General features: G+C 33.1%; 1 protein-coding gene across 4 annotated transcripts in view; it reads right to left on the bottom strand.

Annotated features, from left to right (window-relative positions):
* Positions 1–25,609, bottom strand: part of LOC145248185 (tyrosine--tRNA ligase, cytoplasmic-like) — a 98,259-nt gene that overhangs the window by 23,380 nt on the left and 49,270 nt on the right. For 3 of the 4 annotated variants that reach the window (XM_080110039.1, XM_080110040.1, XM_080110041.1), the window contains 7 exons: positions 22,586–22,662; positions 15,647–15,793; positions 9,745–9,920; positions 8,139–8,268; positions 4,991–5,071; positions 1,631–1,682; positions 891–1,076 (listed from right to left, as the gene is read on the bottom strand). In XM_080110039.1, coding sequence (XP_079966165.1) covers positions 891–1,076; positions 1,631–1,682; positions 4,991–5,071; positions 8,139–8,268; positions 9,745–9,920; positions 15,647–15,793; positions 22,586–22,662 — 849 coding nt within the window. Of the gene's footprint in view, positions 1–890; positions 1,077–1,630; positions 1,683–4,990; positions 5,072–8,138; positions 8,269–9,744; positions 9,921–15,646; positions 15,794–22,585; positions 22,663–25,424; positions 25,494–25,609 lie in introns of those variants that run through there. The other variant, XM_080110042.1, reaches the window with a different exon arrangement.

Below are 25,609 nucleotides of genomic sequence, written 5' to 3'. Positions count from 1 at the left end.
TTTCGCTCTCATTTGGGCTCATCAGCTGAACCCTAACCCGAACTCGGGATTCGAAACCTGAATCTCTTGCATGCATGTGAATACTATGTCACCTGAGCAACCAAGTCACACACAAGAAAGTCTATCAGCTAACACATGTCAAGCAAACTGTAATAGGTACATTCCACAATCAAATTTTGCATCGATCGAACGTCACATCGGTTGAAACATTGTGAAAATAACACTGAGCATGAGAAAAGTAGTCCAAATAATGGAAATATTCTGCCTTTTCCATATATATATATATATATATATATATATATATATATATATATATATATATTCTTCAGAATAATGAAATGAAATGTATCTACTGATATGCAAATTCAGTGATTTTTCGGTCTTACAAAATATAATTAGATGTAATATTTTATATAAGACAATCCCAGCTGAATAAAATTGCCCAATATACAAGATAGAGCGCACATGAATCAAAATTTACGTATTTAAATTTTATGATTTCAAAAGGTTAATCTTCAAATATAAAATTTATTGTTTGAAAACAAAGAATACAATTGAATAAATCCTATTTCCTTAACCCATGAGTTTTCGATGCTTATTCATCTCCTCAGAGGAAAAATATTAGCAAACGTTTTTTATTGGTTTGCACCTTATTTGCTAAAAGCAATCAAGATAGAAAATTTAACGGTTTTAAAACATTTTAGATACACAGAAGAAGGGAATTAGATATTGAGGCAGAAAAAAAGATATTGTACTTTAAATCCAAAATGAATGCTAAATCTTGAAATGGAAATTCCTGGTAGTAAGGATGTAAAGAGATGATACTAAACCAAAGAAATATTCTGACTAGAATCATATGATTCAACCTGAGATAGAGAGAAGCCGCTTACCTTTTTCTACCATTGGCAACTGGAAAAGGACATGTTGGCAGAATGACAAGATTCCATTGTCTTTGACATTTCCTGGTTCACAAAAAGCTCGTTTCAATTTCTTTTTCACTTGAGCCGCCGAATCAATCAGATCAATTTTGGAATCTTCTTCTGATGAACTCATTTTCGCTCCCGTTAAACCGGGTACTGAAATTTAAAGGAAAACTATTTCATTTTAATTTAATTCATTTTAATTTTTTTTTGTCTTTGTACACCATGCTGAGCTTGGATGTTTCATGAATCACTTCCAACTTCTTTTCTGTCCTCAGTCAGCAACAAAGAAATCATTCTAAACTGAGGCAATTTTTATTTTTGCTTTCTTTTTTTGTGAAGAGCTTGATTTTGCTCACATTAAGAACAGATTTCTACCCTCATAGGCAAACAGAGACTTTAAACTTTTACTTGTTTTATTGATCTCTCATTAATGAAAACATCAGTAAGGAGCCAAAAAATAAAAATACTATTTCAAGGAGCCAAAAAATAAAAATACTATTTCAAGATCACAATCAAGCCAACGATAAGGTGTTGATAAAATTCTGACTTAGAAAACAACAGTTCTTTCCCTTGTGCCAGAAACATCGTTCATAGAATGTAAGGATGCATGAATTCTAAAGATGGAATAATGAAAATAATCACCTAAATGACATGTCAGGTTAGAATTGATTTATGCGCAAAATAAGAAAACAGAAAAACTCACTTACCCATTGGATTCATTAAATGAGCCCTTTTCGCATAACCTAAGTGTGGCAGGTACTAGAGAAAAAGAAAAAAGCATTAATTGAGTATCAATTTATACCAAACTAGCAGGATACCTGGCATTGCCCGGTCATAAAATAGGCTTTATTATGATACTTTAATTTATGCAGATTTTGTATTTATTATCATAGAGCCGTTGTACCTAATAGATGAAATGATTTCAAAAGTAAAAAAAAAAAAAAAAAAAAATTACTTAGGTGCCATCAGCTAGAATTGAAACCAAAACCATACAGCTGTCCGTTAGCATATGACCTAAATCTATACATATACAAACGCAAAAAAGGAAATGGGAGTAGTCGACATGCCAGGCTAAGGTCAATGTTATTGGTCCCCCAACAAAAGGAGGGTGGACTTGTAAATTCACCAGTGTCCATTCACACTTTTCTCAATAACTACGTCTTGGAAATTTTGCACATTAAACATATGAGTAAAAAAGTAATAACGGATTTTCCGGGAAAACTCTGGTTGCCCTCTAGGGTGCCTTTCGGGTTAAAATGGCTAAAATTGACACTTTTGTACTTATTAAAAAAATTGATGCCTTGGATTTTTATAAAACTTTCTGAAAAGTTGTAACTAACTGATTTCTATATAATTTTGTTTGTCTATACTTCGCGATAACTCTTGGGTGTGCCCTAGGGGCTCTTTTATAGCTAATAAAAACACCCCATTTTTGGGACTATTTTACTATATTTGTCGAAAATTTTCTGTGTATGTCTATTTAGCAGTTTTGCATGGTGCTGAACTCAAATTTAAATATGTTAAGGCCTTGGGGACTTTTGGGGCTAAATTGGGGGGGATGCAAATGATGGACTTAGTCATTTCTTTTTTTTGCATGGTGCAGAACTCGAATTTACATATGTTAAGGCCTAAAACTGCACCGTTTGTTCATTTTCACGATGATTTGACATCCCCTGGGGATTTGGGGGCTAAATTGGGCGGGGGGGGGGGGAAATGTTGAACTCAGTCATTTTTTTTTTTATGCCTCGTTCACTGTGCACTCATGGGACCATGCATGCTTCACTTGTTTTTATTTAATTTTGACTCTTTACTGGCTAACAATCAAATCGAAATTGTTCCACAAGTCTAAATACCTTATACATCAAATTTCAAGTCTAGAGACCAAAAATTCAGAGAGTAGTTTGGTAGAGAATTTCCATGCACACATACACACACAGAGGCAAGATCAAAGTGTAGTATCTGTTCTTCAGATGCTGCACTTCCATTTCTTGTTCTCTTTCGTTGGAGGAGCAGTCCTTCAGGACTGAGACAATTTTTTATTTTTGTATCTTTTCTCCACGTTAAAAAACGACCCTGGTGTCTAACTCTGTCCCGTGGGTAGTAAATAGGTACACACACAGAGGCGAGCTCAGTTTTACATATATAAATACAAGTAAATTTGCTAAAAGTGTTTTATCCTAAATGCTACACAATTACAGTATTAAATGTACTGTTAAATTCCTTTAAAAAATGAAGTGTAAAAAAAAAAAAAAAAACAAAAAAAAAAACGGAAAGAAACAGAGACATGTGCATGTGAGTATTATGTTTTTTTTCTAAAGATTTCACTTCTTTTAAGTAAAAAAAAATACTCGAGCTGAGATCGAAACCAAAACCTAAAGACAATGAGTCAAGTACGATAACCATCAGACCAGCTTGACACAATCTTTAAAAAGTGTTTTCAAACCTACTTATTCTTAACATAATGTGAACAATTCGCACATGCGCAGTCATAAAAAAGTTGAGAAACAGATAAAAATTAGATGACCTCCACATATTAATTTTTCAATTTTGACCACTTAACAGCCCTTTTCTCCAGATGAAAACCAATTAAAAGGTTTTCCACATGTCTGAATACCTTATGTACCAAATTTCAAGTCTGTAGATTAAAAATTTGTTGAGTATATAGGTTGAGAAGTGTCTTCACACACACACATTCTCATTTTTATAGATATATAGATAGATTATATCAACAGAATTTACTTTCAGTTTTATATATTGAAATAGTTTGTGGAAAGTTTAAAGTTTAATTCAAAAATAGATTGTAAGGATTCTATAAAAACTTGAAGACATGCTGACAAAAAGAAAGGAAGAGAGATTGAGAGAGGGGAAGAGAGATTGAGAGAGGGCAAGAGAGAGAATTTGTGACCCTTTGAAATTTGAAAGGAATTTCCAAGCATTTAAACTCTTCAAATGGAAATCATTTTTAGCTTTAAAATACTTATGTATTAAAAGATTGAAAATATTAGAAGCTATTTACATCAAATAATTTAATTAGAGAGAGAGAGAGAGAGAGAGAGAGAGAGAGAGAGAGAGAGAGAGAGAGAGAGTTTGTTTTGTTTTAGGGCATATTAATCCCTTTTTGGGTTATTTAAAGCCAAATCCAGTAATTTTGGTAAAAAGTTTTGTGCTTAAAGTTCATTATATCTTAAAATATTTATTCATGGTGTTTGGTTGGGTTGTTCTGTAGAGGAAAATTGTTAGTTTTTGTTTTTGGCTTTAAAGAACATACTTGAGTTTTGCAAAGAGAAAAGAAGAAAAAAAAAAAGAAAAACAATAACGTAAATGTTTGATGCATATTTTATCAGGAAGCTTGTATAGACAGGGATTTTTCTCTCGGCACCAAATTCAACAGAGTTTAGGCCATTGTTGAGATGGCTTTTTCCCTGTTGACTATAGTATGTTGCTAGTTCTGTGTAGTTCTAGGAAGTCCACCCTCCCAGACCTTACCTTCTCTCTTTAAGAAGGGGTTAGTTTATCGTTTAATCACCTAAAACGCCCTGATTGGCAGCCTACGCATTTTTTGCTGACCAGGCTCTTTAAAAGTATTTAGCTTCTTTCCACTGCAAGAACTTTGACACCTGGGTCGGAAAGTGGGATTGTGAAGTCAGCGTCCCAGAGGAGGGGCACTCTGACCTGCAAAAAGTGCCTGGGCAACCCCGTCAGCATTTTCTGGTGAGGGTGCCTCAGGCGATTAGCAATAAACTAACCCCTTCTTAAAGAAAGAAGGTAAGGCCTTGGAAAGTGAACCTCCTAGAATTGCACAGAACTAAACTCCCACCGCAAAATCAGCAGGGACTGGTTCATTACAGGAATGGTCAAATCTCTGTTGATTTTGGTGGGGCCCAGGATAAAAATCTTCAATCCTACTTTCTGATTTTTGTATCACATGCTTCCGCCATAGGAGATAAATAACCTTCAGACCTTCCGACAGCCTGATCTGTTAATATCAGAGAGAGAGAGAGAGAGAGAGAGAGAGAGAGAGAGAGAGAGAGAGAGAGAGAGAGAGATGTAAGCAAATGAGGCGTTACCTTTTCTGCAAAAGTGAAGATTTTTCTTTGATCAACACCACCAAACTGTGCATCTATTTTCAAGTATTCTTCATCCAAAGCCTGAAATTGACCACATATTATCATGAAAAATTTATTGAAAGAAATAAAAAAAAATTTAAAAAGTTCTTCTCTAGAATGGATTCATTCTTACATGATAACTGATATGTCCCACGAAAGGGATATATATCGTTGAAGTAGCTGAGCGAGTCTTACTACAGTTTGAAGTAACAATCTGGTATGTCGCCGTACTGCACGAGTGCCATAGTCGAAATTGGTATTCATTGTGTGAAGCCTGCATACCTTTTGACATCTGTTCCTAGGTGGCTTTACCTGTCGATATGTATGGCTTAGTCAACCAATTATAATCTTGTACAGAGGAAAGAGTCAGGTGTACTCTTATTCATCAGATTACCTTCTCCCTTGAGCTATAGAGGTCCAGCCCACTAGATGATTAAGGTTGAGACTATGGTTGGGACTATGGTAGCCTAGTGTTTGTGGCTGGTCAAGTATCTTTTCCAGCCAGATGTCCAGATGTTTCTTAAAAGTATCGGGGGACACTCGACTTATATTTCTTATTGCGGCTGGAATACATTGTTGAATGTGCCTTCTTGTGCCACTGTAGGTGAAGCTGTGGTGGATGAGGACTTGATCCTCTGTGTAATTCCAGATGTGGTTTATATATAGTACATCCTTCCTCTCCACTGGTGGGTTATTTCTACTATTGTATTTGGGACCCTTCCTTCCAAGATTTTCCATATATGGATGATAATACATCATTCTCTGACGTTGTAGTGAATACAGTTGCAGTTTCTTCAGCATTTCCCAGTAATTCATTTGATCTACTCCACATATTTTGCTGATTAATGTTCTCTGGGGTGCTTCTATTTTGCAGATTTCTGTGGAGACCACAGCTGACAGCAGTATTAAGGTTAGGGTTTCACTTGTCATACAGCAATGTATTGTAAAGTCATAACTTTGGAGGCGTCGATATGTCCTTCCTGATCCTACAATCTAAAACCACTGAAAATAATTTTCCTTTCTTCCCCTGTGTACCTAAAACCAAACAAAGCTTACATGAACAAAGTTTCTTTCCGATATGTCCCGCAAAAGGGATATATATCGTTAAAGTAGCTGAGCGAGTCTTGCTACAGTTTTGAATAATAATCTGGTTCTGGTATGTTGCCGTACTGCACAAGCGCCGTAGTCGAAGTTGGTGTTCTTTACTCTTTAAAACATTAACTTTAGCAACAATACCAGTAACACTTTTAAATTTTCAAGTGGATTTTCATGACACAGAGTGCGTTTATACATTTACAAAAGGTTTTAATTTTGGGGTGAAATTTCGCAAATTGGTATTTTCATTAAATATAATAATAAAAGCGAGTTATATTATTTATTTGAGACCAAGATTGATTTTCTTTTCATGGAGAGTACGTTTATTTACAATTTTTTTTTAAAGAAAACTATTTTAACAAAAATTTAGATTAATGTTGATTGATATTTTTATTATAAAATTTTGGAAATAGCCCCCCCCCCAAAAAAAAAATATTCAATCAAATTATTCGAGACAAGGATTAATTTTTATGTAGAGTGCGTTTATATATTTACAAAAATAAAACAAACAATAATAAGAAAAAAACAACGTAATAATTGAAAGTTTAGGACACTTATGTCTCATGCTGGCAGTCAGTGAAGGAGAACTCTTTCTAGACTGAGGCAATTTTATGCATAATAAAATCAGAAATATAAGCAACAAGTATAAAGAACTGAGATTTGAAAAATGTTTTAAAGGATAATTAAATAAATATTGATTTTTAATAAAAACGCACACAGAAAAAAAAAAAATGGACTCTATATAAAAATAAAAAATCAATCTTGGTTGCAAAAAATCCATGAAACATTTGCAAACATCAAAACAAATCAGTTATTTTATATTTGTTTCTGCCCTTAAAAAAATTTGGTTTAAATAGTTTTATTTAAAAGGTTCTAAATTTTAAATTATTATGCTGGTAATTATTTTTTGTTTTGCTTTGTAAATATATAAATGTATTACTTGTAAACAACTACTTGTTGGTGACAATTTTAAATGTGATATTCGTTCAAAACACGGTTAAAATATCAATTCAAATTTTTGTTTGAATAATTTTGTTAAAAAAATTATTATTATTACTTATTTATTTTCATTTACTTGTTTTTTAAAACAAAAATATCAATCCAAAGATTAATTAAAATTGTATACATATATAAAAAAATGTATTTTTGGTCGCGAAAAATCACTTAAACGTACCAATGTGAAGGTTAAAGCGGTATCACCCAAAATATGTTCCTTTCTAAGTGAAGCCGACCGGACTCCTTATTCCCTACTTGGTCCATATATATGTTTTATAGTGAGTTTCCATAGGAAGGAGACTGCAGCATAAACCTACGAAAAGGTTTAAGGACGTCTTGAGGGCAAACCTCGTTGCTAGAGATTGTTATAAACGATTGGGAAGTTCAAACTGGGGATCGAAATAAATGGAGAAAAATAATTACAGACGGATGCAGAAAATTTGAGGAAAAGCATTTTAAGCATGCAGTATTGAAACGTGCCTTCAGAAGCAGAATAAATCTGCAATTTCTGCCAAATCGCAACAAGAACTGAAATCTGTGATGGATTTCTTCTGTCTAAAGCTGGTTTAGTAAACCATGTGAGGTCACACAATGTCAGGCATGACAAACAATTGTATAAGGTTGTACTGTTTTCTATACCACACAAGTATTGCTGTAATATCTCTGGTTTCGTCTCTAATTCAGCAAGCATTTTGACAAGATTCTGAAAGGTGCATAATGGAGTTTCACCACAAACAACATCAAATACTGGCAAACTCCCCTATCAATTCTGTGAACGATTTTGCAAAAGTGTAGCTTGTTTAAAGAGCCATCTACATGCATATGGATGCGCTACATCAATCTGAAGAAATAGCAAGCTTCTGTGAAGAAGTAGCAATCATCATATATATATATATATATATATATATATATATATATATATATATATATATATACACACACACACACACACTGAATGTTGGTAGATATAGAAAATGTAGTTAAAACGATCAACTTTTGAATACGTAACCAATCTTACCTGAAGTGCAGGGTAGAGTAAACCGCTCAGTAATGGATGCTCAACCTGCTTGACCACTTCAGCTCCAGCCTTACGTGCATCATGGTCAGTAACCAACGAGGACAGTTTGTAAACATCTAATGTATATTCCCTGGATAAGAAAAATAGAAAGAAAAATATGCGTTAAAATCATTATGCAATAAACTACTAAGAAAATTATAAGAAAACTTTGTGTGTGTGTTTCTCATATCAACGTAACTTGTTTGTGTTTTATTTATTACTATTACTAGCATAGTTACCCGGCATTGCCCGGTTAATTTGGAGTTATGGCATATCAATTCTTTTGGGGTTATTTAATGTGCGAATCCAGTAATTTTGGAAAAAGGTATGTTTCAAGTTCTTTATATTGTCAAATATTTATTCATGGGGTTTGGTTTGGTTGTTTTGTAGAGAAAAATTGTTGCTGCGAAATGAGAAAATTGATTTTTGTTTTAATTTAATTATTTCTACTGTGCAATAATTTATATCAGTTTGAAAAGAAAAAAATATTGTTAAGGACGGTTTTGGTAAAAAAACAAAAAAAACAAAAAAGAAGTCCATTGATGGCAGCCCATTGTTATGAATTCGGAATAGGGCAATGTGAGCAAGATAAACCGAGAGTAGAAACAGGGATACAAATAGTACATGAGAACCAAGAAAAGAAAAAAATGCAGCTTACATTAAAAAATAAATATTTAATATTTTTTCCTAAATGCCTAAAAGAAAAAAAGAAATGTAGCCGAGCATGCGAGGGTCCTCCTCCGCCACGATTGAAAAATTTACTTTCACCATGACTAATGTTTGCGCAAAATTTAAAAAAAAATTCCAAAGTGCGTTTATTGAGAAAAGTGCTAACAAATGAGTGGATGAATGATTTTGGAGCAATTTTACCCCTATAATGCCCTGTAGGGAGGCAACTAGAGTTATCCTGGAAAACTAATTTTGGCAAAAATTTACTTTCACCATGACTAATGTTTGTGCAAAATTTCTAAAATGTCCACAGCATGGTTATTAAGAAAAATGTGAACGGACGAACAGGAGTGAATTACTAGGTCTAATCTCTCCTTTTTTGGGGGACCAATGATTGTGCAGGATGAACTCATTTTAAAACGAGAAATTACTTGATATATAGCATCTCTATGTTCGTTTACTGAAAAGTTTTGTTAACCCCCCCCACCTCATCTCTGAAAAAACAAACCCGACATAATATATTCCCTCTACTTTTCTTAAAATCTTTTCTTAATATTTAAAATCAACGAATAAAACAAACAACTCAGATTGTATATGTTTGTTTATAAATGACACTTGCGTTGGCAGTCAACCGGTGTCGATTGAAATATGTCCCCCTCTGAATCTCTCGGCTTCCAGGGGGTCTTATTCGATACTTCGTCCCTAGATTTCATACTTTTCTCTTCCGAGTTTTACAAACCCGCTAAATTTAACATGGCGCCATATTTAATACGATGTGAAACGTTTATGTCGTAGATTTAACAACTCAATTATTGAAAATTAAACTAATAACCCTCACCAATCAGTCAAAAATTGCATCAACAAAAACACAAACAGAATTATTGTTTTAAATACTCACTTGCCAAGTTGGTAGTCTGTTCCATGTATAAACTTGAGCTTTTCCAATGCGACGCCCAATGATTTCAGCATTGCTTTGATTACACTTTCATAATATTTTGCTCGTAGCTTCAAGAGATCCCACGGAGCCTTCATATTGTCCAGATAGGCATGGAGGTCAGCAAACAGAATGGTCACCTGAATGAGAGACAAGACCATCATGTACCGAGTATAAGTTAAGGAAGGAGTAGACAAGGTTGTGGTTAAATAATCAATAGTTAACTATTCTGCACTTTCCGAAATGGATTATTAACTATTCTGTACTTTCGACTAACAATTTCCTTTGACACAAACTGATGTCAAAGCTCAATACACGTACATCAAATCTGTTGCCAAAGCCGCTGGAAAAATGGTGGGATCTTTCTATCGATCCGGTAGATATCTCACTGCTGATGCTATTCTCTATCTATATAAGAGCCAGATACGTCCAAGGATGGAATACTGTTGCCACATCTGGGCAGGAGCTGCTAGAAAGGACTTGGCCTGCCTTGATAGAGTTCAAAATAGACTTCGTAGCCTCGTATGAAATGTCCTTTTCTCTTCCTTGCAACCTCTATCTCATAGAAGAGATGTTGCGAGTTTGTCTCTGATGTATCGTTATTTTCATGGAAAGTGTTCGACTGAGCTTCAATCTATGGTCCCCCCTCGCCAAACTTTCACAAGAAGCACTCGTCTAGCTGTAAACACTATCAATAATTACCCCCACTCTTTATCTGTGCCTAAACCTAAACGTAGATTCCATGAACAAAGCTTCTTTCTTAGAACTGCACGCCTGTGGAATTGTCTTCCGTTTTCCTGCTTTCCGGCTGACTACAATATGGTTGTGTTCAAGTCTAACGTAAATAAGTTCTTGATGAGCCGTTCCATATAAGTTATCAAATTTTCCAAATTTTCATTACTAATGATTACTATATTGTCCAATTTCTAATGTACAATCTTTAACCCTTATCCTTGAGTGGCCTCTTGGCCTTGATAATGTGGTGATGCCTATGTAAAAAAAAAAAAAAATACACCAAATTTGACACCCTGCTTTCAAATTGGCAACTGCCTCTGAAAAACAGGCTTTTTATTCAAGTCAGCAGCATCTTGTTTGCATACGAGGTGACAAGAAATCTCGTTACTTCACTAGAACTACAAGAATATAATTAGTCACAGCAGCCATTGTATTTTTAAAAATTCTTTTTTGTCTGCTACTGGACTCTACATGCTGCATAAAATCAGAGATTAGTACCAATTTTTATTTACTTATAAGGTAATCTAATCAAAGTTTATCTATAATATAAATCCCACCTGTGTTTAAATGTATGTATGTTTGTATGTCTACCTCAAACTTTTCACAGAGGCAACGGATTTTCTAGAGATCGGTATCATTTTGAAGCTCAACCCTTCGGACAACAGATATCGAAAAATTGGCTAAAAACGTTAATTCCTTCACCCTCAACTGGGCACTTTTCTACAGGGAGGGGTCACTTTTTCGCTAATATTTTTTAAAGTCATCCCCTCTTTTCGATTGACTACCCTTATTTAAACCTTTGTCACTTCCGGTTTGGCAATGGATGCAACGCCAAAGATGTCACATTTTTTTTTTTACATTCTTTTCCTCCTTCAAGGTACGAGTTTGAGCCTGCCTGCCTACTACCACTTTTTTTTTTTTTTGCTCAACACACACCTCCAAACACCCAGACAACGCCAGGCACCCAGGCTAGTCTTTTGTATAAATAAAAATGCCTGTGTTATTGATTTAGTAACTAATGAAGAGATTTCAACAAAACATGGTATAAAAATAACTATTGAAAGTGTCTTAGACTTTGTAGTTGATCAAAGATCAATTTTGAATCAAATTTAATCATCTCAAGGTGTGACAACGATAAGCATCCTTTTGTGAGAGCCGGATACTCTCGATTTTATTTCTTTTTAAGAGGTGAGGGGACTTGTGCCTCACTTTTATGGTTCTCAGTTATGATTCTTTTAAAATCTATCCTATAAATATATATATATATATATTTATTCTCTGGAGAAAATTAATGATGCTGAAAATCCAACCAAAGACCTATTAAGAGCAAGTTGACGAAGCAGCTCCTTCATTTAAATGGGATGTACCTATCGTGTCCTCCAGGGAGCAGCTAGTGCCATGCCAAGAGAGTAAAAACCCTTCCAGAAACATTCCCATGGCATGCACAAATCAAGTTATACTCCCTGGCTAACAATAGTGTCACGATGGTAGTGGTCCTTTGATCAAAAAGTTTCATGGAACATTATATATTAGTAATGGGATGATTCTAATATTTTTCCTCGATTTCATACTAAATTACTGATTCTGATTTTTATACATCTCTAAATATTTAACTATAAAGTTATTTTTTCGCGATTACCATAAAAACACATGTAAAATGTGCATATATTTTCTCAAACGGAAAAAACCCACTTGTGGGGTGGTAGATTTTAGTTTAATTGGTAAGTAAAAATCAATAAATATTTATTATTTTATTATTACTAAAAGCAGTGGAAGATTTTGTCTTAAAAAAAAATCAAATAAAAAGAAAAACATAATGAAAGGAATCATTTTTGACATCAGAAAATAGACACAAATGTTTCCGATTCTGATACCCCAAAAAGTTCTGATTTTTCTGATTCTTGATTCTAATTAATTTTCCCTATATATATATATATATATATATATATATATATATATATGATTTTAATGAAATTTAAACCATATGTGTAAGAAATTTTCTAACATTTCTATTTCTTCCAACCATATTAGGAGGCAAAACAAAGATAGTAATATGGGCATAGTGAAATAGTACTCAGTAATGATCCTCATTTAATCCCATGTCGGGTCTTCCTGCTAGCACTATCCATTTCTTACTATAAATATATGCCGATTAATCTCACCCAGCATAACTCATGAATAGTTTTAGCTTATCAATTTAAACTTTTCCTTACGCATAATTCCGACTTCCTGTCGTTGAATACTCTCCATGTCTGTTTACTGTGAATGCCTGCCGACATGACACTCATGGGTACTTAATTTCTTTCTATTCCTGTGTTAATTGCCAGTGGCTGGGAGGAAAGATGCTAGTCTACAAAGTCCAGGCGGGAGGGGTGGGGTGCGGTGTTATGACTGGGTTTGAATCTCCCAAACAACAGTAATTATCATTTCCTATACTGATGATTGCATAAGCATAAAACACTAGTGTCTGTAAGGTATAATAAATTGTTAACATTTATTTTAAAAACAGTATATATGTCTATATATCTGCATCTTTATTTCTGTATGATTTTATATGGTAACTAACATATTTATATAAATAAAATAGTAGATGTATGTATGTATGTGTGTATGTGAAAATATTAAATCGGTAAATTATTAAATACTAGTGACATTGAAATTAACAGGAAATATAAATCATAAACCAAGGATGGTTTATAACAATTACAATCTTTGAATGGATAAATAATGTGTACAGAAATATGTTGGCAAGTTGAAGTGCAAAAATGTTCATTTCAACTTGCCGAAATATTTCTATTATTTTTGTGCAAATTCATTCATAGCTTGATGTGGGAATGTAGCTAAAGCGTTAAATGTTTTTTTTTTTTTATTCTAGCTGATGACACCTAAGTTATTTATTTTTAAACATTTGAAATCAGTACTATATATATATATATATATATATATATATATATAATTTATACAATCAGAAAAAACAACACCTTTTTTTTTTTTTAGTAGTACACAATTTTTGTTTTTATTATTTTTTTATGACATGTTATTATATATTTTTTTTAAATTTTTTTTTATATAAATAAAATATATTTCCACAGATATATATATATATATATATATATCTGTGGAAATATATTTTATTTTCTTATAATATATACCAATCCTTATTTAAGAAGCTCAATATAATTACAGAGCAATATAATGAATGAATGACAAAAGTCTATATTCCAAAGTTCATAATGTTGACCAACTTATAATTTATTCCTTTCATTCAGTTGACATTTACAATTCTTGACAATATCTGTTTCGTAGCATGAATAGATGGGTTTAATGACTTTATTTCTAAAATTCAAAATGCCGTAACGGAAACATATTATAAGGTATTTACAGCTTCTCTCCCAATTTTCAGATTTTAAGCATGTCAAAATACCCTTTATTTTTTTTTGATGGATTGATTGTTGCTATTTCTTTTGATGAGTTAAGGGCATAATAGATTCACTGATCAATATAATAATTAAGTGATTGATTTTGCGCTACAAAACAGATACTGTTAAGAATTGTAAATGTCAACTGAATTAAAGGAGTAAATTATAAGATGGTTAACATCATGAACTTTGGAATATAGACTTTTGTCATTCATTCATTCATTATATATAAAATATTCAATAGATTTGGCTCTGCAATAATAAATACGAAATCTGCATGAATTAAAATATCATAAAAGTCATAGAATAATTCTTCAGAATAAGTTTTAAATAGTATTATTATCATGTGCATAGTTATTTTTTTTAATTTATATACTAATGAAATAGTAACTGAATTGTTTCTACATTTCATTATTGGGGAAGTGGTATTTTCCATTGGTAAGCCAGAGCCATAAACTTAACAGCTGTCTTGTTTTTAAATTTCATGGTCAACAGCTGAGAATATCCATTTTCTATTTTACAATTTAAGTTAAAGGTCTATGTTTTTATTTTTTTGTGTCTGTTATATATACTAGAATTTCGCTTTTATATGTGAATTTTTTTAGCAGTAAGTTGGTTTATGCAAGCACTAAGTCTACGATATGTTGAATTTTGTATCCCTAGGAATTCAAACTGCTTTTAATTTAATTTTATTTGTTTATTTTAATTTAATAAAATATTCAAAGTGATGGACTCTCCCATCGATTTCAAGGTATGGGTTCCGCCACAACAACTAAGTTGTTCGGAAATCTGCACAGATGATTTGTTTATAGTGGTGAAGGCTCTGTGCAGAACCTGCCACACTTTTTGGTACAACTGCTAATTTCAGTCGGTGCAATGGCTGCCACAGGACAGAGCAGACAGTAAACCTCAGGTTTTTACATAAGCGTTTTCCTTCTCATAGATGCAGGTCTTAACGAAGACTAAGAGTGAATCTATCCCAGTGGATTTAACGTGCCCCTATATACGAGCCTAGAAATTTCTACGTCTGGCACGGTAATATATTGCCTAGCATTCTTAAATGGTCACCCATGTGGTACTGGCCAGGCTTATCGTAGCTTTACTTCAGTGATCTGGTGATTATATATATATATATATATATATATATATATATATATATATATATATATATTGGGTATATTTAGGCAGCGTATTCTCATTGAGATAAGTGTTATTGAGAAGCCTTTTTTTATGTTTGGTATATGGATGATATATTTATTTTTGTTGGAAATTTTGAGAAAAACGCAAAAAAAAAATTATTCAGACATTGGAGAAGATAAAAAAAATAGTGAAACAGAAAAATTCTGTGGTTTTTAATAACACTTGTCTCAATATATATATATATATATATATATATATATATATAACTCGTCATAGGATTAACAGGACAGTTACAGTTGGTGATATCTTTAGTCCTGCAGGTTGCTTCCAGTGCTTTTGTGAAACTGCAGGTATTGATAGACAATCAAACTAATGCATAATGCTCTTTGAAACAAAAATCTATGCTCTTACATATGCAATTAAACACTCTACCCATTTCTTCTATACTAGAATAACACAACATTATCTGGGTGTAGGCAAACAGATCCATTGGATTGATATTAATTTGAATGGGAAAAATAGTTTTACCAAATTTATTCAAAAGGCATTAATCATAAAATGATTGTACTTACTTCGCAACCAGCTTTTAGGTAGTCTGCTATTTTTGTCATTGGTACAAAGTAACCAACATGTGGTTTGCCTGTAGTGGCCGTTCCCCAGTGGATTCTCACATCACGCTCTTTCAAGATTGTTTTCAGTTTATCTTCACCAAGAACTTCCTGGAATTAAAAAAATAAAAACATATATTTTTAAGATGTGCCCAATGTGTAATTAGCTACTCCAAAATGAAGCATGGCAGACAGACAAAATGTTATTTCAAACTTATGCATGATGGATCAAATGACAGACAATTTTGCTGTTTTGTTTTGTGGCATATCAACCCTTTTTGGGTTATTTAATGCAAAATTCATTAATTTTGGAAAAAAAGTTTTTTATGCTTTGAGTTCTTTATATCTTCAAATATGTATTCATAATATTTGATTTAGTTGTTTTGTTTTATAGCATATGAACCCTTTTCTGGTTATTTAATGCCAAATCCTTTAATTTTTGAAAAGATTTTATGTTTTAAGTTCTTTATATTAATGGAGACAAAAATGGATGGTCACATTCAATGCTGCCAAGACTAAGCTTGTTTCCTTGAATAATTACAAGAAACCTTCTTAACCACCAATAGCTATGGCTAAAAATACATTACCTCAAAGTACTTTTTTCAAACTCCTTGGCTTAACGTTCACAGGGAACATCAGTTGGAACAGATACATTGAGAGCATTGCCAGGGCCACTGCGAGGAAGGTGGGCTCTCTCTTCCCTCCTAAAAAGTTACTTACACCTGAAAGTATCCTGTACCTCTATTCGCCCATGTATGGAGTATTGTTGTCACATTTGGGCTGATGAATCCGCTACTAATCCTGGACAGGATTCAAAAGAGTCGCCGACTTGATAGGTCTTGAACTGTCATCTAGGCTTCAGCCTCTGTCTCATCGATGAAATGTTGCATCCCTCTGCCTGTTTTACAAGTATTTTAATGGTGGATGCTCTAATGAACTACAAGCCCTTGTACCCGCTTGATGTAAATACCCCTGACAAACCTGACAAGCAGCAAAATTCCACCCCTACACAGTAGAGATCCCTAGATGTAAGAAGGTCTTCTACTCTAATAGCTTCTTCCCCAGAATTGCTAGACTTTGGAATTCCCTTTAGAGTTCCTGCTTTCCCAACTGTACTGACATGCAGAAGTTCAAGTGTAATGTGAACAGACATCTTGCTGCTGAACTCCCTATATAGCAACCCTGCAACTTATGACCCCGATAGTAGTCCCCTACATAAAAGTGGCACTGTGCCTTGCTTGGGGTGAAAACGGAATAAAAAAAAAAATTTTTTTAAATATTTATTCATGGTGTTTGGCTTTGTTGTTTTATAGAGGAAAATTTTTTTTGCTTTTGACTTTGCCGAACATGATTGAGTTTTGCAAAAGGGAAACAGAACAAAAAAAAACAATAACATCAATGTTTGGTGCATTTTGGGTCAGGAAACTAGTATCCTCAGACAACCTGATCCGATATAGCACCAGGTTTTATTTATGAAAATATATTGTTTTAGAAAAATAATTTTTTACATTAGTTTTACAAAAATAATTTTAAAATATTTTTTTTTTGGGGGGGGGGGCTAGGATGTTTCTGACACAGTTATTTACAATTAGATAAAATTGTAGCAACCATTGCAATGATTTAGGCTTGTCATCAATTTCAAGTCCAAACATGCAAGAAACACACTTTCTAGCATGCAAACCAATTATCTCTCCAAAAGAGATAAATGCATCTGTACACCACTGTAAGTAAACAGTTTAAATTTATACTAGCTGTATATACCCTGCGTTGTTAGGTTGAAACATTGCCGGACAGAGGGTTCAGTCACATATTTAAGATACACCGAATATTCTAACTTGTTAGGATTTTCCTGAAAATGGACCACATGTTGGATTTAGGGAAGCACAAAACACACCCATCTGTTTCTAAGAAAATTAAATGAGAAATAACTCTTACGGGACATTTCAGCCCATATCATCCAGCTCTGACAACACCCCCATCAGATTTTTTTTTCTTATGAACACCTCGTAAAATTTAGGTAAAAACTAAGAGAAATCTGCATTTTCAGCTATATTTGAATAAAGGGATCCATTTTTTCAAAGGATTGGTTTTGGTCCAGAAATCAGAAATTTGTGCGTCACGACACCCTGTCTTAAAACCTGGATATTCTGGAAAATTTTCAATTTTGGAGCCAAAAATAATCCTCTTGGGCCTAAATTTCATTCAAGTATGTTTTTAAGGATGAGGAATCCAAAAATCATAGTTAGAACGGCACTACATGAAAGGAAAGACCTCGTCTTGACCAATTCATGTGCCACCATGGCACATTTTAAAAGGCTGTTTGGCCCTCCAAAGCAGAGGAACAAAAAAGGATAATTGTGGTACTTTTCCTGGAACAACTTTTGGATTTTTGAAATAAAATAGGATGAAACTTTCATAAAATCAAAAAATATCTCTTGGCATTACCACTATTCTGGCATATTTAAATCCCAAAATTTGGTATTTTTCAAAATAATTTCTCGGTTTAAGCAAGAAGATTGCGATATTTGTGACAGACTAGTGTGATTTCCTTGAGTAGTAGAACAAAAACATAGAATTTGAACTCTTTGGAACTCACTTTACAATTGAATTTTGTCATTACAGATCTCACTACATGTAGTATATTAGTTATTTGTGTATGAAATAACAATTTTATTCCAAGTCGTGTTTGAGTTTTCAAAGGGCGAAGCTATGCTGTTCAGAATTTTAGCATTTTCTAAGTTGTTCTTTGCTTGTGGTGTTCTTTATCAGTTTGTTATTGCCAAAGAGACTTTCAATGACTTTCCTATGCAGTTCCTGTCTAATAAAACTTAAAAACATTCAACTAAGAATAGTCTTTGGGTACTGACATGCATAAGACACATTTCAAAATCTTAGGCACACTTTAAAACAAAATTTACCGATTTTGAACAGGCATGATATACCACATTATTATACATGTTTCTGGATTAAAATTCAATGAAAAATTCAAATTTGGGCATTTCAATTCAAAATCTGAAAATTTAAAAAATTATATAGGAACCCAAGATACAAGAGCGCTCAATTTTGGGCACTTTTTGGCAAAACATCTATGTAAAAATAAACATTTTTAAAAGACCAAAATTGAAGATCTGACTCATAAAAGTTGCTCCTTATATGGATAGGTAACTTTTGTATGCACCAGATTTTTAATTTAGGATTTCAGAAAAAAGTTGTTTTTTATATTTTCAATAATTTTTCAGAAAATCTAGAAAAAGTCACAAATGTCAAAAATTCTTGGCAAGTATTTACTTTTAAATTGGGTAATTTCTTGTAGCCTAATGAGATAGTTATTCATCAAATGAAGCTCTCTGAGTGTTGCTGGAGGCAAAAAGTTTTTATTACAATTATATTGAAAAAAAATGAGAAAAAATTTGGAATATTTTGTCACTTGCCACATACTGTTGTATTGCACATAAAATACCAGTAACTAAGTTTTGATTTTGAGTCATTGCTTTTTTAGACAATTATAACGTACTGATGGCAATCAGCTCAAATTGTACCTGAGAAACATCACAAAAACTGAAAACGCTGTTTTAAATCAGGGTTTGAAAACTTTTGTCACCTAAAATAGACTTTTTTAAAAATCTATTTTTGGCCACAAATAGTAAAAAATAGGAAAAACTCACATCGGAAACATGTTAATAGGAAATCATCTGGAAAAAACACTTTTTGCCTAGCAAATTGTATACTTGACAATATTTCAACAAATCAGTGTTGTGTGAGTGAATTTAATGCCGATGAACAAACCATCTTCAAGATGAGTGCTGGTGTCACTGATGATTCTGTTCTCAATATTTACAGGTATCATCAGCTTCGCCTGGTAGAATACTTTTAGAATGATCACAAACAGTGCTGTGACAGCTTCAGCAAACACAAAAAGAAGGCAGTGGATGACCGCAAAATCAACTTAAAGATGGCTCAGATGTTGAACAGTCATAGATATAATGTGAAACCTGGATGGAAATTTCGATGTCATTGCACCACAGTTGCACAGGATACGGAAGAGAGTTTGACTGAAGAAAACGACGATTGCGGTAATTAAGCTGGAGAAAGAGGAAAAGCGCACAGAATTGAATGAGGGTTTGACCATGTTCAATATTTCTCCATTAAAACCTCCTGGAGTGCAGAAACGAACACAAATCTGCATGGTACAGAAGAAACTGGAGAGGAGCTATGAAAATCAGAAAAAAGTTGCTGTTGAAATTCTTGACATTGAAAGCCCTGAACTTGAAAGCCCTACTGAAAGCAGGGTGAGTGAAAGAGAACTGATTGCCAAGACAGCTGACTTGAATCATCTGCCGGATGCTATGCAGGTCAAACTGAAGAATGGTATGAGCATAAGTGAAAAAATTCAACTGATGACTCTGGTTCCTAAAAGTTGGTAGCACAGGAAGGTTGCAGGTTACTTCAATGTATCTGAATGCATAGTCCATGAAGCATGAGCACTTAAACAAAGCCGCAGTATTCTTTCATTAACTGACAAGAAGAAAGGAAGAAGTTTCTCCCAACAAGGTTTTGAGTCTGTTCAAGCATTCTATGATGATGACAAATATTCAAAAATGACGCCTGGAGGTAAAGATTATGTGAGCATTAGCAACAAAATTCTCTATGCAGCCTAAAGGAAGAAATATCCAAACAACAAAATAGGACTTTTTTAAGTTTTGCGAGCTCCATCCAAAATGGTGTGTCACTGAGTCATCGTCAGGTTCCCATTCTGTATGCGTTTGCACTTAACATCAGATTGTAAAATTGCTAGTTGATAGCTAAATATGCACATGTATGCGCATACAACAATGACCACTACTGATAACATAAGGAATTATATTGCCTAATATCTGGAAAACTGTTTGTTTGCAGAAAATTTGGTACTTGTGCAGAATTTGAATCCGACATGACCAACTGCGAGAATCAGGGAAAAATATTGGCATCATCCCATCACTAATACAGAGTGAAATTTACAGAAAGTTTGTCATATGTCCATCAATGCTTATGTCTACATGTATGTATTAAAATACACTGTTTCATAGTCATTATGTGTATGGAACGTGCATCAATGGTTATCAATGTATCAAGACACAAAGGCCACTCGAGGGTAAGTGTTAATGAATGTAAGGTGACAGTGTAGTAACCATTAATGATGTAGATTGGGTAGAATTTGGATTATTTAAGGGGACGACTCAATAAAAACTTGTTTACATTGGACTTGATGGTTACCATATTGTAATCAGCCAGGAAGCATGTCAGTGGAACAGGCAGGTCATTCTAGGAAATGAGCTTTGTTCATGGAATCAGCACATACAGAGTGGGGGAAATTGGTGATAGTGGTTGTAGCTAGTCGAGTGGTGTTGTTGTGAAAGTTTGGCAAGGGGAGGACGGTAGATTGGAGCTCAGACAAGCACTTTCCATGAAAATAATGAGAGTGTAGACAAAGAGACATATTGACAAGCATACTTTCAATTGTGTTTCTTTGTTGCTGAGTTTGTCCATTACTTCACTTGCCTTGTGGATGGTAGAATAAACATCACAGAAATTGAGTAGCGTGTGAATGGAACACAGAAGGCAATTTCTTGTTGCAGCTTTAAATGTAGCTTTATTTTCAATGTAGCTTTATTTTCGGACGCATGTTGGGTTGAGTCGCATGACTGGATTGTCTTTTCTTGGGGCTACATCTGATAGTTATTTTGGTTTCCTTCGCTTGTTCCCAAACTCTCTCATTTAATTCTGTCATTACCTATATGACCAACTGTTTTCTTAGTTCCTAAAACTTTGACTCTTTTCTATCTAGACAATTGCCAATTGTGTCATTTTTGACGTTTTAGATCAGCTGAGGTTGTCTGTTATTGCTTATTGATATCATCCGTAAACTCCTTTCTGTCAAATATTTATCTATTATTATTATTTTTTTTTATATTGCATTTTCACCACAAACAAGGCACACTGCCACTTTAATGTAGGGAGCTACTATCTGGGACATAATTTGCAGGGATACTATGTAGGGAGTTGAACAGCAAGATGTCTGTTTGCATTATACTTGAACTTCTGCATGTCAGTACAGTCAGAGAAACATGAATCTTGAAGGGAATTCCAAAGTTTAGCAGTTCTAGGGAAGAAACTATTAGAGTAAAAGTCTTTGTGGCATCTGGAGATCTCTACTGTATAGGGGTGGGATTTTGCTGCTTCTCAGGTTTGTCTGACAGTGCGAGACCTATAAGGCGGTGACTTTCCTTTGAACCCTGTCTAAGAGTGAGAGAATAGTAGCAGATGCTCCAGTCCAAATGTGGCAACAATACTCCATATATAGGCGAATGATGGCTTTGTAGAGGTACAGGATACTCTCAGGTATATGTAACTTTTTAGCACAGTAGAGAGATCCCACCTTCTTTGCAGCAGCCTTGGCAATGCCCTCAATGTATATGTTCCAACTCATGTTCCCTGTAAACGTGAAGTCAAGGAGTTTGAACAAAGTATTTTCAGGTAATGTATCATTAGCCATGGCTATTAGTGGTTGAGAAGGTTTCTTGTAATTATTAAAGGAAAGAAGCTTAGTTTTGGCAGCATTGAATGTAACCGTCCATTTTTTATCCCCATTCCCCTACAGATTGGAGATCTTCCTCTAGGGTTTTTGCTATTGCTTTGGATGTGTGTCCATTTGTTTCAAAAATGTATATTCTAACATTCCTTAAGCTTAGCTGTGAAAACTGCATATTTATCTAGTTAACGTACTTGATTCATGTACTGTAGGGCCTCAAGTTGACAGGCTGAAAAGTGAGTTTGAGAAATATCAAATACATCTGACACATGACATATAATGAATAGAAAAAAAAAACAAGAACATTTTCTGAGCAAATATAAAGCACAACTAACCTGAAGATTTCTTGAGATTAAGTGATATTTTTCGTCAAGACTAAGATCAGTTTTAATCTCCATATCTGAAACACCGTCTACAAAAGAGAAAATGAATATTTAAAAGGAAATTTAAAAGTTTGACAGATACAAAAACAAAACATTTCTGCGGTTGTGATAAAATGTTTTTAAATGAAAAAATATCTGGTAAAATAAAAAAAGGTAAGAGAAAATAAGACTAAAAAGTTAAACAAGATAAAATGTTTAAAGAAAATGGAATAATGTAATAAAATGCAAAAAATAGAAGAAAGAATGAGGGAGAGGTATAAAATAAATAACAAGGAAAAAAAGTAAGAAATAGACAAAAATAAAGAAGTATTATAGACAATAATGGATTAAGTTTGAAAAGCATTATAAATTGCATTTATTATCCAAGAGTGGAAATAAAAAATATATAATTTTGTGCTCAAGTGTATTTATCAAGTGTTGGTGTATGATAATAAAAAAAGAGAAGAAAACTGAAATAAAAAGCATAGAAAAAATGAAAAGGGAGAAAAAAAATGAAAGGAAATGAAAAAGCAGTGAAAAATAAATAATGAAGGAAAAATAAATAAAAAGTGAATAAAAATTTTAATAAAAAGTGAATAAAAAGTACAAAATTAAAAAGAAAAAGAAAAAATAGAAAAAGAAAAAGTGAAGAAAAACATGAAGAAAAATAAAAAAATGAAGAAAAATGCAAAAAATTAGCGACAAAGAAATAAGTGAAAAAAGAAAAGAGCAAGTGAAGAAAAAGAGAAAATGAAAAAAATTGACAAAAAAAAAAAATGTGAAAAAAAAAAAAGGTGGGAAAGAGGTAAAGAAAAAGAAAAAAGTGAAGAAAAAGAGAAAGTGAAGAAAAAGAAATATATAAAAAAAAACAAATTAAGAAAGTGATGGAAAGTATTATTTAAAAATTTGAAGAAAAAGCCATTAAAACTGAAAAGAAAATAAAGTAAAAGAAAAAAACAAACAAAACCAAGTTAAATAAAAATGATTAGAAAAAAAAAGTTGAGAAAATAGAGTGAGAGAAAGCCAAGAAATGCAACCTGAGATTAAAAGATTTAGATAATAAGGTAGAAAAAAGAGGAAATAAAAACAGTTAAAATAATGCCATGTAGAAAAAGAGAGAAAAAGTAAAGTATCTGCTTGGCATTCCAGGAAATTATTTTATTTGCCACGAAAACGATGCAATTTTATACAACTATTATTTTTAAACTAGACTTTTCAGCCCACTAAAATCAGGTAAAAACTATAATCTGAGTGCTTTATGCCAAATTGAAACTTGAATATGGTTAAATTTATGCCCATTTTTGCATTAAGTACTAATCTCTATTAATCCCTAACTGTGCATTGGACAGATACCATAATACTTAGTTCGCTGCACTTTATTTCGATGCATCAAATTTTGTGTGAACCTTTGTATAACAAAGGTTCACACAAAATTTCAATCAGATCGACCAGTAGTTTCCAACAAAAAGTAGAACAGACAGACAAACTAAGAGAAAGATAATAGCTGTCTCTACCTGGGATTGTCTGGGAGTGTTTAGTTCCATTTTTGTTTTGATACTTTTTTTTTTTTTTTAAACTATGGGGTTTTCTTTTTATGTTTTTGACATAAATTATTTTTTCAAAAAGATATTTAAATTATTACCTACAGTATTATTTAGCAATTAAAGTATTACTTCAATTAAAGTATTAACATACGATATGTAATTTGTTAATGTTTATTTTTTTTTTAAATCTTTATTTATAAAATAATTAGATGTATATATCCTTTAACACTTTTAATCTTTTAATACACAAGGATTTGCTGAAATTTTAAAGCTAGTTCAAATTATTTTTTTATTTGAGTAATTTAAATTAATATTTTGTATAATCCAGATTACTGTTCTCATGTTGAGTGTTATTTTCACAACGTTTCATCCGATGTAATCTCCGACCATCTTTAGGTGTATCTTGTCGAACTCGAGAATCTTTCTGCATGGAATTTCGAACAGAACCCTTTATTCAATTCACAGGAATAGCATACTCTCATGTCTGAGGGAACGAGACAAAGATAACCCCGTGGATTAAATAAAAGGTTCTGTTCGAAACTTTGTACAGATTCCTGAATTCAACACCTGAAGAAGGTTGCAGGTTACACCGACCACAAAAAACACAGTAAAAAAATATTTGGAGGGTGGAAAAAGAAGTGAGGTGTATTGTGTCATAAGTCGCCACCAAAAATTTGATATACAATCAAACAGAATAAAAACAAATGAAGCATGCATGGTCCCCTGTGAGTGCACAGTGAACGAAGCATAAAAAAAATGACAAAGTTCAGTATCCCCCCCCCCCCCAATTTAGTCCCAAAAGTTCCCAGGGGACATCAAATCTTGGTGAAAATGAAGAAACAGTGCAGTTTTAGGCCTTAACATATGTAAATTTAAGTTCTGCACCATGCAAAAAAGAAATGAGGAAGTCCATCATTGCCCCTCCCATTTAGCCCCAAAGTCCAAACAGGGCTCTAGATTGCGAGTGATTTTTCAAAGTGGCGACTAGAAATAATGAAACGCTTATCTTTTGGCGATTGTATTTCTTTCAATGACAATCTTTCAAAGCTCACTACTGAGTGAAAAATACCTTTTCAACTTTTTTGTTTTAATAAAACGAGCAGAATCAAATTATTTAAACAATAAAAGGTTTAACAAAATAACATACTTTTTACTTAACAAAGGCTGTTTTAAAAAACATCTAAGGAAATTCAAATGTTTATACCTTCAAGTATCAACATAAAATTCGGTATATATTTAGAATTACACTTATTAAAAAAAACACTCACAGAAAAATCTTTATGGTGTACATACTCGTCATAGAACGAAGACGTCCTATTCTAAAAATCATATGGGTTTGGCTAGTAACTTTTTTATTTGGCTAGTAAACGAAAATATTTAGTTGTCAAAGGTCAACTAAAGATAAATCTGTCCATAGAGCCCTGCCTAAAGACTTTGACATATTTAAATGTGA

This window comes from Euprymna scolopes, chromosome 26 (assembly GCF_053919585.1).
Source record: "Euprymna scolopes isolate OS-2025 chromosome 26, ASM5391958v1, whole genome shotgun sequence".
NCBI lineage: Eukaryota > Metazoa > Mollusca > Cephalopoda > Sepiida > Sepiolidae > Euprymna > Euprymna scolopes.
This window is presented reverse-complemented; position numbering and strand designations above follow the sequence as displayed.